The sequence below is a fragment of the Bombus terrestris genome, chromosome 10 (assembly GCF_910591885.1).
Source record: "Bombus terrestris chromosome 10, iyBomTerr1.2, whole genome shotgun sequence".
NCBI lineage: Eukaryota > Metazoa > Arthropoda > Insecta > Hymenoptera > Apidae > Bombus > Bombus terrestris.
In genome coordinates, this window is record NC_063278.1 from 4,644,113 (window position 1) to 4,658,475 (window position 14,363).

The 14,363-nt window shown below is 36.7% G+C and overlaps 1 protein-coding gene across 10 annotated transcripts in view; it reads left to right on the forward strand.

Moving 5' to 3' along the window:
• Positions 1–14,363, forward strand: part of LOC100647628 (kinesin-like protein KIF13B) — a 168,957-nt gene that overhangs the window by 20,686 nt on the left and 133,908 nt on the right. For all 10 annotated transcript variants that reach the window (XM_048409262.1, XM_048409261.1, XM_048409265.1 and 7 more), the window contains exon 2: positions 9,982–10,069. In XM_048409262.1, coding sequence (XP_048265219.1) covers positions 9,982–10,069 — 88 coding nt within the window. The remainder of the gene's footprint in view (positions 1–9,981; positions 10,070–14,363) is intronic.

Below are 14,363 nucleotides of genomic sequence, written 5' to 3' on the forward strand. Positions count from 1 at the left end.
AATTATTTTTTCTAATCATTTAGCGTAATGCTAATCATTATAGTGAAAACAGCAATATTTAAGAAATATCGCAAGATATGTTTCTACTTCTGTAGGTGATTTTTCTCCTTTTCATTTTTTCTTTTTTTTTATAAGAGTGGCTTTCAAAATCGAATCTCATCGCTCAAGGTGACTGAACTATTTAAACAAGAGCATAAAGTAAAATTACGTGACTCATGCTACTATGTACGTCTTCGGACGGTGGCTCTGCCGATATCATTTTGCCCCATTTCCTCTATCACGCGTCTTAGTCTACTTCAGACGACACGACATTTGTCTCACTATGGCACACACGTCTACCAATGTATCTCTACCAGTACGCATTACGTTCGAGATATCACTTTTCAAATCACGTTGATCAAGCTACGAATCTGCATAAACATCCGCAGCCTGCTAATCACAGATCGATCTGGCAATTTTGTTCGATTAAACTGTCTTAGCCGATCGATGCTATACAACGATTATTCCATCATTCGGAATTTAAAATGCAAATATCTCGACGACGATGATCGTGACCAACGGTCGGTGCAGCGATACAATTGCATTTTCAACGATCGTTCCGATTACCCTAAATCGAGATCAAGAACGTTTTGTTGGGAAACGGGGGCGGATCGCGTCGCCAAAAGACAATTAATACGTTCCATCCGTTGCCTCGTTCAATTTTCATTAGTTGCTTGACGATTAGTTTCTTCTTTGCCTCGATGCCTTGCTTCGATCTTGAAGGAGAAACGAGCGACAGAGAAACAACGTGTTCTCCCTTCAGTTAATTAGAGTCCGTGGAAGGTTCTTTGGTCTTTGTTCGTAGTTTTCTGAAACGTTGAAATTCTTTGTTTCTTTGCCTCCCTTGTTTCCCCTTTTCTTTTCTTTTCTTTTTGCTTCCATCGACCGACAATGGGATCGCAAGGTTAAAGAACGTAAGCGATTTTGTTAAACCGGAACCGGTCAACGAGATGTAAAAATAAAGGGAACAGGCAATTTGACTAATTTAATTTCATATAATTTTCGTTTCTTCGAAATCGTCTTGCTTTCTTCGCTGGGATTTGTTCCGAGAAAGAAACGCATCTGACAATGAAATTTGTAATTCCCCTCCTTCGATAGAAAATTCGATCGTATCTGTGTGGAAAGATATAGTTGAAAGATTCTTACTGAGTTAATAAATATTGCTACTTGCGATCGATGAAATTTTACAGACACAGTATAGCAGTAACAGGTTTGGTAATAAATCAAGTGAAATTCCACTAATAATTTTGACAAATTACAAATCATTAAATATTTTCAAATCAAAATTTTCAAATCAAAATTTTCAAATCAAAATTTTCAAATCAAAATTTTCAAATCAAAATTTTCAAATCAAAATTTTCAAATCAAAATTTTCAATTTCAAATTTTCAAATCAAAATTTTCAATTTCAAATTTTCAAATCAAAATTTTCAATTTCAAATTTTCAAATCAAAATTTTCAAATCAAAATTTTCAAATCAAAATTTTCAATTTCAAATTTTCAAATCAAAATTTTCAATTTCAAATTTTCAAATCAAAATTTTCAATTTCAAATTTTCAAATCAAAATTTTCAATTTCAAATTTTCAAATCAAAATTTTCAAATCAAAATTTTCAAATCAAAATTTTTCAAATCAAAATTTTCAAATCAAAATTTTCAATTTCAAATTTTCAAATCAAAATTTTCAATTTCAAATTTTCAAATCAAAATTTTCAATTTCAAATTTTCAAATCAAAATTTTCAATTTCAAATTTTCAAATCAAAATTTTCAATTTCAAATTTTCAAATCAAAATTTTCAATTTCAAATTTTCGAATCAAAATTTTCAATTTCAAATTTTCGAATCAAAATTTTCAATTTCAAATTTTCGAATCAAAATTTTCAATTTCAAATTTTCGAATCAAAATTTTCAAATCAAAATTTTCGATTTCAAATTTTCAAATCAAAATTTTCAATTTCAAATAATAAAGCAGAAATTTATAATCTTCCTTCTCAAAGAAAAAAAAAAGAATCAGCTTGTAAATTGTGAATTCGTTAACGTTATTAATTGATAAATTATTGCGCAAGAAGCCCTAGAAAGAAAAGTATATCAATGATAAAATAAAGTCGAGATTAAGTAAAATATTTGATATAGATAAAGCAGAATAATCTTTTACCCCATTCTGTTTCCTTCTCTTCCTCTCTCTCCCCCCCCCCAGCCCTCTCTTTTTCTCCTTGCAAAGAAACGAATCTTAATGAAACATTATATAATAGAATATAATTGATCATTCTTAGCAAGAGAAAAACTCGAATGACATTCGTGGAAAATTTCCTGTGATTCATTTTTATCTCGTAAAATTAAATGAAAAATCCTCGACAAAGTTTTCATCGTTCAAATATCTGCACATATCCTCTTTTCTATATATCACGCGATGAAATAACTGATAATTACCATCTCAACATTTCATAATTCAGCTATTCTCCTTTCTACGTTCTATTCAAAGTGTAATCAGGTTTTATTATATTAATTTAGACCTATCGCCAGTACGAATTAATCCATTCGACGATTCGATCGACGAAACGTTTCCAAGCAATACGTGCGTCACGTTTATTTCTTCTTAAATCCACTCGTAGAATATGTTGACGCTATTTCCAGGAAAATCCCCAGATACCTTACGTATTGTAGTTACTTGTTATTTACCGATTATACGAGTAAAACTCATTAGCGCGCGAAAGCTGAAATTATGAAATATCCTGGTAACAAATCTTCGTAATATCGAACTTGCAGAAAAATAGAGAAGAATTGCCAAATCTTTGGAAACTGTCGTTTAATTAAAATATCGAAAAGATTACGGCCGACTCAAAGTGAACGAATCGCAGCAAACTAGCGACTGGCAAAAGTTGGCAAAACCCAGCACAAAAATTAAACACATGGATTTATTCCATGCAATACCGGGTATTCCCGTTTATTTTAACAATTTGCATATCGAATTCAACGTTGATTAGAATAGTCGATCGTCTATCGGTGTTCTTTCCACCGGATCGGCACGATCGACACGACGACACGTTTCTCCTATGACACAAAGGCAATTAGAAGTTCCAAGACGGGTATCGCTATGCGTGGACACGCTCGATAAATCGTCGCGCGACACCGCGCGCGCGCGTGATCGTGCGTGAACCTCGCGTCAATGAATACGGACGGAAATGTCAATGGACGTGGTGGGCGTAGTATCATTATAGATCCAGTTGCCTCAGCTTTTCATCTGAAGGTTTGGATTTGTATGATCGAGTGATGGGGGTGAAGGGGTTCCTATCTGTCAAGGCTGCATACGTAAATCTCCTTGTTTGCGTTTCTAGAAATATCGTTCTGTTGGAGGTATTGGGTTGGCAACTAAGCGATTGCGGATTTAATCGTTAAGTGGTATTGATAAAATCCGCAATTAATTAGTTGCCAAGCCAATATAACGTAACGCGCGAGCATTCGCTTGTAAAAGTATTCCAACGCTTGTATTCTTTTATAGTTGTACGAAATATCTTGAAATTTCGTTAATACTGTAACGAGGCTATAATGAATTTATTATTAATAAAATTATGTTGGTAGAGTTTGAAAATATCTGATCGTCCCAAAAGCTTCTTTCGTTTTCTGAGGAAATAATAGATGCGCGATATCTTTTGTTTAATATTGTTTTATCGAATATCATATTATGTTGTACTATATTATCTATTGGAAGAAAATGGATTATAAATGGACGATGTAATATACGAAGAAGTTGTAAAATATTTAGCGCAAGTGTATTTTCCAGAGATCGTGAACATATATAAACGGTCAATTATCTCTGTTATGTTAATAAACCTCGATATTCAGAGAGATTATGCTTGATACTTATCGTATCGCTGCTTTGTTCTGATAGTAGCACCACTCGGAAAATTTCGAATTTGCTTTTATAGATTAGAACGTCTACCTTGTGTTTCTACGTTTTATCGCGTAGAACGGTGTATTATTTATTCGGCCACCAAGCTGCTCTTAGTTTCACACCACTGGCTGCTCTTCGTTATTTTTGCGACGCTACAAGTGGAAGGTTGTAACTGTGCTTTTGCGAATAGTGTCATGTCTTGCGTTAAATCAGCCTTGTAACGTCGTTCAAACGATCCACGAAGATCTCATACGTAAATTTTTTAACTGTCGAAGATAGAAGATTACCCTCATTCTACGATACGCATAGCACATCTGCTATTTTTCAGAATTTGGAATTTTCCACATTGCACATTATACAGTCTACAACTCGGACTACGTCGACGACTAAATTAGCATCTTAGGCGCTCGATAAGATCCGCTCGATAGCAAACGACGTGTCATAAACTCGGACATCAGATGAGAACTCGACGGCGGACTATCGAATAATGTCGCCAGCGGGATGTTACGTTACGCACCCTCGACCAGATACGCGCAAGACGCACCACCTTACGAGACATCTACGACAGTTGGACAGACACAGATCTCCACCTCACCGGAAACGAAAACCCACCCCGTAGACTGACTCCTACACGTAAACTCTCTTACTTACGTTTCATATCCTTACGTTTATACTATAAATTTTTAATCTCGTCCACCTTGAAGGTTAACATCGCTGAGGGTTTGCCGCTCAACCAAACAGTTGCAATTCAACTGATCTAGTTAATCGTTATTTAATTACCCTAGTTAAATTAATCTAGTTAAGATTTAGCGAAGAGATCGAAAGGAAAAGATTTTATCGTCTGCGTTTAAACACTCTCCCCTAAGGATTACATTTTGTGAACTTCCTCACTATCGAGGCAAATCAGCTTGATACACTCGATGATTATCGATGACTATTCATATCGGTATATTCATCGTCAATTCCAGTTGCCTACTCGATACACGTTTCCACTGAATATCTCGTAACTTCTATAAATACATTTTCAGATCGCTTTAATGAATCATTAACGTATCGCTAATCAACGAAAGGAAATAAATTGTCCATTTAATGACGGTGCGTTCGTTCAAGTGGTGTCTATAAATCTGAAAACGCTTTGTGACCCGTGACACGTGGGCGTAAAAGTGTTGAAATTTCACTTGCTTTGGCGAGCGCCGCGCAGACGCTCGCACAGGCGAAGAACTTAATTTTCCATTTGTCAAGTTTCAAACGACCGTAAAAACCTTCCCGGTTCGCGTCATTTACCATCATCGCTGCCCGTTCTGAAAGAGAAAAGCCTGTGCAAAGGGCTGGCTCGTAACGAAGGGAGGAAAAACGATATCCCGTGGTATTGAACGCATCGAGTCATGAATGAACACACGGTACACGGTGTATCGATCCGATCGCGGCGGTTCTAGTCGCCGGGACGCGTTTGAATAACGCCAACGGTAAAGCGAGAGAAGAATGGTGGGTCGTTTAGTATGGATTTGCCGCCTTACGCGATTACGTATGCGCGTGCAGTTGAATGTTACGAGCGTTATGACTCGTGGCTGTCATAAGACGTTGTCTCATGCATGGCTTCCTCATGCATCGTTCCCCTTCTGGCTTTTACGCTTCTCTGCTTTTCTCTTCTGTCGCTTTGAGTAATCGTATCGATCATCCGAGACCCGTCTGTCGCTACATTCTCTTCAGTTTCGTCCCTTTTCTTTCTTTCCTTTTTTTCTAGTTTCTGTTCTTCCTTCGTAGGGGTTCCTCTTGGTTTACGTGGCTGTAAGGTCTACTCGTTCGAATTGTATTTCTTTTCCTTTTTCTTACGGTCTATTGATTTAATTTTTGATTTGCGTTTAATCCAGAGGATCAACTTGCTACATATTTTTACACGCTTTATACGAAGTAATTGATAAAATGGATGGACAGGCAACGAAGATAGAATTTTTTTTAAATAAGATTTACAAAATTTCAACACTTCCATTAGGAAATTTAATTTGAGGAGATAGTTCTTTCGCTTATAGCACATATGGTACGTATACTTTTGAAACTTTTACGAGACTGTGCACGTCTTTGAGATTCAACTGTCGCATACATAGTACGTAGATCATTCCCAGTGGCTGTCTATAATCGATAGCGATGAATAATGTACGTATTTGACTTAGTTAATGTTTGAAATATTAAACGATGGAAGAGAGTGGAAAACACAAGCGTGGCACAGAAACCTGATTATAGAAACCTATGAACCTAGGAGTCTATAAAGCGATGCACAAATTTCGTGCTAAGGTTTCAAGTTTTCCACGCTCGTCGATAAACTTTAACAATTATCGAATCTCGACTGTCGCAAGGTTCGAGGACCTCGAGAAATTTCATCTTCGCGGAATTATTTATGATATTGTGCCAAAAGTTTCTTTCGTTTTTGGAAGGAAACACCAGATGCACATTTTCCAATAAAACAAAATGAATCGTTCAATAAAATAATATAAAGCAAAAAATACATCTATAAAAGGAAAAGAAACTTTTGGCACAATCTGATACATAAAAATCGAGAAGCCGAACATCCGCGGCATCCGGAATAGTCGGAGAAACGGTAGAAGAAGATAAAAGAAACGAAGAAAAAGGTCTTACGGGGCATAAAGGCGGTCGCTTGGAAATCGCTGGATTTCCTGGCGATCGCAACGACTTACACGAATACGGTTTTTCCTCGGAAAAAAAGTTTTACCGCAAACCTCTAATATGTAGATCCCACGAAAGTTTCGCATCCCGAGACGCGATCGATCGAACCGACCAGCCAGTTTGTTCGAATAACTCGAGCGCGAATGTTTACTCGCGAATCGTTGTCGCGTGATACGATTACGCCCGGCTGTAGATGTAACGAGCATTACTAACGACCTACCAAGCAGGAACACACATTGTACATTACGCGTTGTATGGCTTTCATGTTTTCTTATTCGCTCTGTTTCACGTTGGTCGTAGGTACATACGTACACAGAGTGAGTCGAAACACGTGGCAAGTACGACAAAGGTGCTGTTTCGGCGCACTAAAACAAGAAGAAAAGTTGCTATAAACATATGGTACGCCCGGAATGACCTTATTTTCCAGTTACAGCTTACTTTACGATGCTCTATACGTTATACGCGAGGGAGTCGAGGTGACCGATACGCGTCGATTTCGATGAAACTTTGCACAAGCGTTTCTTAGAACTACCTAAGAATTTAGACGTAATTCGTTCATGGTCGTTCTTTATTTTAAGGCAGCACCAACTATCTGAAACTTTTTATCCGAACCGGTCGTTCTATGTAAATCGTAAAACTATGGCGAAAGATACGAAAAGAAAACGATCGAAATATACAGTTTCTTGGGGGATTCGTAAATCTGTGCGAGAGACTTGTCGAAGAAATCCTCGTCTTACGAAAATTAAACGAATAAATGGATTTTTCAAGAAACCTTTCGCACAGATCTATGAACTTCAGGATACGTTACAAGATTTGTTTCAACAAATTTCGACTACATTTTTCGGGCTGATATAACGGACACTTAAGCGAAGTTTCATCAAAATCGGCGTGTATCGTTCCCTTGTTGGCAGTCAACGATTGTCTGACGAACGGATGGGCTATGTTGATCTTATTTCTTCGCTCTCTAGAGATTCTCATTCGATTATCAATTAGGATGGTTTATTTAAAATCTATCGCTCGTAAAAAGCCAGTTGACCGCGTTGAAGCTGTTCGTGAAAGACCAAAGCTGCGAGGAAATTCGCGTAAGCTGTTCGAACAAGTTCCACGACGCGATACATTCGCGCTTCTGTTGCGGCTGGATCACTTGGAGCAATTTCTTTGAAGATAGACAAGCAACTATTACAACACAAAAACAGGCCATTACTCGAAAACTCATATCGGGTATATGTTTGTACGAACTTTTCTTCTTGCTTTGGTGCGCTGAATCAGCTCCTGCCATACTTCCCACATATTCTGACTCATGCTGTATATATGTATATACATATATAAACAGGTATAGCATCAGCCTCGAGGCGAAGGATTAAGATGCAGCTTTTTGTTATTATCGAATTTAACTTACAGTGGATATTTGTAATTTAGAAACTTGGTATTTGCGTTTGGTATTTATATACAGTAGCTCACGAAAGTATTGGATTACTTACAGAAACCTTTTACGAATATATTATGTCTTATGAGGAACTTATTTTGGAATTTCGTTAGCGCTGTAATCGGTAAGATCTGGAAACCAGTATGAACAATGAATTATTAGTTATAGAGAAGCTGCAAGATATTTAACGTAGGTGTATGCTACTGCATTTCGCAAAGATCGGAAAAGTATCCGTGGAAGAAATAATTGAGGCAATCGCGCGAGGAATTGAAACAGGTTTACGCGCTTTTTTGTGCACATAGCACAAGTAACACGGCTAAAAGGCGTTTAATATAACGAGAAAACGCGTATACCGCGAAAAGCAGAGACGATATCCAACTAAAAGAAATAAATCAATCGAAGAATACGTATCATCGTGTGAAAGTAGTTTTTGCGTTCACTGCGCGTCTGACTACATACGATCTGTTTCTCCTTATTTCCATACTCTCTCGTACTTCGCCACGCGTGTATGGAACAACTTCAAACAACAATCTCCGCTTTAGAGGAATAGATTATGCGAATGTTGTGGTCCTGCAAAGTATCGCGTATAAAGTTTGAACAATGTTATTTAAATTTCGAAAAATTTCCACGACTTGGTTATCGTAGCTCGGACGTTTTATGGTTATTGCCTTTTTATTTTACTTTGACCGTGAAATTTATTCCGTTTCTACGACAAATTTTTATCAATCGTAGAAACTACAAATTTCGTATGTTTTATGGAATTGTGAATGCAGCGTATAATTTTTGACTCAGCATCGAAGTCAATTGGAATTCTAGACACGTGGTACTTTTGAAAAGTATCTACCATTTTTCGAGATCTCATAATGGCACCACTAAATTTCATAGCCAATCGCAACTTGTATGTTGAATAATGTTTAGGCTCTGTTCAACTTGTCGGAGGTTTCTAATTATATAAATCCCCTTGAGCATGCTGTGGATATTTAATTATGCATCAGGAACGTCATAAACACGCCTCGTGCAACGTTATTAATGTTCGTTAGATAGAAAATATAGGCTTGAAAGGACGGCGCAACAACGATAGGAAACAGACTTTTATTAATTTACCAATTGTTAAATATATCTGTGTATGTGATGCTAAATTAATCGATTCATTTATTCTTCAAGGAATTTCTCCACGATCTTTTATCTATCACGAAGATCATTAATCCGATTAAATCGTTATTTACTCCAATCAGAAGCATTTCTTATTCGATTAATTTGTGATATTATAGAATACGATATATCTTCCATAATGAAATGTTCTCGTATAACGATTAATTATACATGATCACCGTGTTATCACGATAGTTACGAAACGTTTTGGATAAATCGATCGAACATCCTCTGATTACATTCTATGAACATATTAACGCCTATTGTTCGGATGGCAAGTTATTAATAGAAGAGAAAGTCGATAATGAATTTCCATTATTCGAGTAGACTGAATCGTTTCAATCTACAGCGTGTCTACGTAGACGTGAATTTAATTAGAACTTTGCCCAAAATTTAACACGTTGCGTATTTTTATTTTAATTAATTGCACTACCAAAACTAAATATGTAACGTGCACTATTTGTTTATTATATATTATTACTTATATAAAACCGTGTATATACATATACTTTTATTTTCAAGAATAATTATATATTATAATTATATATTATAAATATAGCAAACCATGTTCGTAATTCAAATACTGTCATTCAGTCATTATACAATCGCGCAACGATTGACGATATTTAAATTTGTCTATTGACTCCTCGTTTCACTTCTCGAAACAGAGTTTCCTAAATTTTCTTTCACCGCCGATCACCTTTTCTCTTATCACGTGCTACTTGTTTGAAATTCAAATGACGCTCGCAATTTCTGCTCACTTCGAATTAACTGGTTGTTCCATTTTTCCAGAGCTGGAACTCGGTACACAATGCGTCGTCGAGATGTCCGGACAGCAAACCATCTTGCAGCATCCCACCACGATGGACAAGATCGAACGGTGAGTGATTTCATGAGAAATATTTTTTCAAAATTGTCTGGCTCGTAATGAAAAACGTCGAATTTAAGTGAAACTCGAAATAACGCGGGTATATTTCTCGTTTCGGTTTGCATTTACCAAAGTATCGGACTCTATCTGCCAAAAGATGTGAACTCTGTATGAAGTTAACCGCATATTTCATAAATCTCGAATCTTTTCGTTGTTGTTCCAAGTTGTAATACGTCGTTTCGAAGAAACAACTATTAAACGTGGCGAGGTTGTTGGAACAAACCCAGAAAACTGAATCTTCGACCGGCCTCTCGTTCTTCGAAACTCGGACTTTTAAAAGTTATTTCGAATAGTTGTAATTGTTCTAAAGATTGTTGCAAAATACTATTTATACTATAGAACAATTCGGAATAAAAATTTGGAGACCAAAACGCGAACACAATAGAGCGGGAATTTCGACGTGTAATATGATAAATATTTCGTTTAAGAGAATGGAAAGACACTCGGTAGAGGTAGCAAAGACGCTGCAATATTCCTCTTGCTCTCCCGAGAGAAGGAAAAATATAGACGAGGGTCGTTCTTGTCTGAGTCCTTCAAATTTTTCCGCATAATTCTGACTTTCCCTCGGCGAGCATCTTTTTCTTTCTTAATCTTTTGTCGAAGTTTCGTGATCCATCGAATTCACGTCGGTTGGTCGAGTTCCTCCACGATAAGATAGTAACTGTCTCATGAAATTCCAATGAGATACATACGAAAGTTCTTATCTTTCGAGTAATCGCGCTGAAAAACTTGCTCCTCCTTATCCGTTCAACGCAAATACATGAAATTCGGAAGTTTATGCGATGGAACAGCGAATAATAGTGGTTGAGAATGATGGATACACGCGAATCGTTGAATAATTTAACGATTATTGTTCGTCTTATGATGCGGATTCAACGCCAATATGTATATATGTATATATATATATCCATCCAGAAATTTTCCATAAACGTGTAAATAACCGGAATCCAGCAATGATCAATTTTATATGAGAATATATATATAGATATATATTCTATAATATACTATAATATATATAATATATATATAAACTATAATATATATACTATAATATATGGATTCCGGATTGCTGGATATATATATATATCCATCTAAAAATTTTCCATAAACCAGATTCTGGTTATTTACACGTTTATGGAAAATTTCTGGATTAAAAAGATACAATAATAGGATCGAAGTTCCTAATTTATTCCGCATTTTAGTTTGTCCGCGACGTACATAATTCAAACTTATCAGAGTCTGCTTGATACTGCATCGTGCTAGGCAATTATCGAGCAGTATGCAATCTGCTTTTGAATTATTGTTACGGTGTGTTAGGAGTTTCCTTTTTGTTTAAGGAACGATAAGATGCTGCTTTATCTATACTGTGTTAATAATTGAGGCACCTCGTCGATTAGAGCAAAGAAATTCGCTACTATTTGTACGAGAGATGCGGCGAGTGCGTTTAGAAAATTTTCTAGCTTAGTTGCTTTAAAAAGAAACTTGCTACTGTCGTAATAATTTGTCTGAAACCGAACTTCTTTGCATATACGACGTTTTCGTCGAAAGGAAAAAGAAGTATAAAATTCGCATTTTACGTTCGTTTATATCAACCTATCGCACAGTTTGAAAGATTTTTTTCAAGCTGAAAATCCTTCAATATATTCTTAGTGTCTCGTCTTATCGTGCACGTTTGGTAGATGAGCGCGATACTTTGACGAGATGGGATAAGTTGAGAATTGTGAAGCCTGAAAATTATTAATTTTGCTTTACAAAACAAGAAGATAAGAAGAACTGGCGTAAAGTAGAGAAATTATAGCTGCATGTAAAACCGAAAGCTCAAAGAACGTTAGATCGCGCACCAAGAAATAAAATTCATCGTACTGGCGATTATTATGGGTTTGTAGGCGACAGCTACAGCATCGATGCAGATAAGAAGAAACTGCGATACATGCGCGTACCGGCGCCATTTGTCAGATAATTAGATCGTACAGTCTTATCGACGTAGGCAGATAACATCGTTGCTGGAACATCCATGGTACGCGAACATCGTAACTACTATGGAAATCCATGAGATTATATCGAAACAAATTCGATCTTCGCATCTATCGCAGAATTAGGTTGACACATTCTTTGATAAATAACAAATCACATTCTTTTGAACGATGGATAGTGAAAGATATTCGACGATCGTTTCATCCAAAAACTTTTGTTACCTGGATGATTTTTATTATTTATTCAGACACTTATTTCAACACTCGTATTTTGGTATGTCATAAATGACAAATTTTTGATTTCTGGTAACACGGAAGATGAAATTTTGTTATTCGGTTAATCTTTGTTAATCATTGTGATAGATACGAGAAACATATGTATTTTGGTATTATAAACAGAAACTTTCTATTAGGTTGTGCCAAAAGTTTCTTTCATTTTATAAGGAAACAGTAGATGCACGACATTTTCCCTTTTATATTATTTTATTTAGTTGCTCTATTGGAACAAAATGGATCATACATAATTCAATAAAATGACCAGCATTCGTTTCGAGAAATTTTCTACTATATTTCCAAAAATCCAAAAATTAACGAAGAAGCGATACAGCCAATTTTCCACTACCTTATATCTTTTTTCTTTTCTTTTCTCGCGGAAAAACGATGCAAGAGACATTTTGATTACACGCTAGAGGCGTTTCGTTTACGTGTGAAAGGGACGTTTTCCTTTGAAAAGAGTCTGTTCTTTCGAGGAAAAGAACAATGACTGCAAGAACTATTTCGCCACGGGGAGCAATCCTTTTGAAACAGTGGCTGTGGTTCTATTTTTTCAAATACGCTTGTTTGCCGGCCCTTCTTCTCCTCTCTTCCGGTTTCTTTCGCCAGGACTTAGCCGCACGCTCTTCCTGGACGGTTCTCATGTACGGTTTCATTCGTTTATTGATTTATCTTCTCTCTTTCTTCCTCTATCACGCGAGGTCGTTACAACTTTCTGCTCGTTTTCACCTGGTTGCTAGGTTTCTTTTCTTTTTTTCTTAATTCCACTTCTTATTTTCTGCAAGTAGAATTCCCTCGGTATTTCTTCGTGTAATTCGCGGAAGATTACTCGTCGGTAGCATAAGACGCGTCATTTAATTGGATCCTGTTACTGGAACTTGGAAAATCCTGATCGATAGAAGAAAAAGCCGACCGACGATGTTTGACACTGTTTCCTTAGAGATTTACGGGATGTTATTGCTTTCTTTAATGAAGGTCGACCTTTTTTCGTTTCGTGTACTGTATACGTTTTGACCTATGAAAAGATACGAGTATTTATTACGCACATATTTTTATTTTTTTTCGCTGGATGTTTATCAACATTTTCACAATAGGAATAGCTATCGCACTCTTCGTCTTTTCTTTTCACTGTTTTCCTTGAAAATTATTTTGCAGATTCGTAAGAATATGTATATATTTCCTGCTTTTTGATAATTTTGCGATTTTGTAATTTGAGTACCGTGCGAATATACATTTTACACGGACTGTATTTTCAAGCTGCGAAAATTCCCGGATTAACTAAACATACAAAACCTTGCGCGATATGACGCGTTACGATCACGTTGCGTTAACACCACTGTGATGTCGATCGAGGAATAGATCACGACGTCCAGCAATATCTGTGAAAACGTGCCCGCGTAACGTTGTCCTATATACGTCCATTACTTTTTCCATCTCGATGACTCAACGTCATAAAACGCGTAACATTTCTTGGCACGCCCTTTTGCACCTATCTCCGAGCACCAAAGCCAACCACTCAACGCACGGAATCTTTATCGTATCCGCAAAACTATAGTTCGTCCGTAGTATCCCGTGGATGAAACTGGCGCTGGGGGACGAGAAGAGGCGAAAAACGTCGGATATTCGGGAACGAGGGTGCTCGTTTGGCCTCGATGGCGTCGTGGAAGGTACTTGAGCGTTGCGGATATTTTCAAGCACGAGAGCCACACAGAAGATGCGTCTCCAGCCTCGTAATTTCGTTTCGTCAAGCTGTTGTAAACGTGTCTTACACGTGTGTCTGTACTTACAGGAAAACCCGTGCACAGGATGTCACAATGTTCCATAGAAACATTATTCGGTGTGATGCATCAGCGAAAATAAGACTGAGACGTTGTATGGTAGTTTGCATACTATATACATTTTCTATATATTTCTACAGTTTATATATTACGGTAATATTATACCGCGTCTTAAAACCTAGTACCTTTGGATTTTGCCTGTCAAAAACTACCATATGGTAC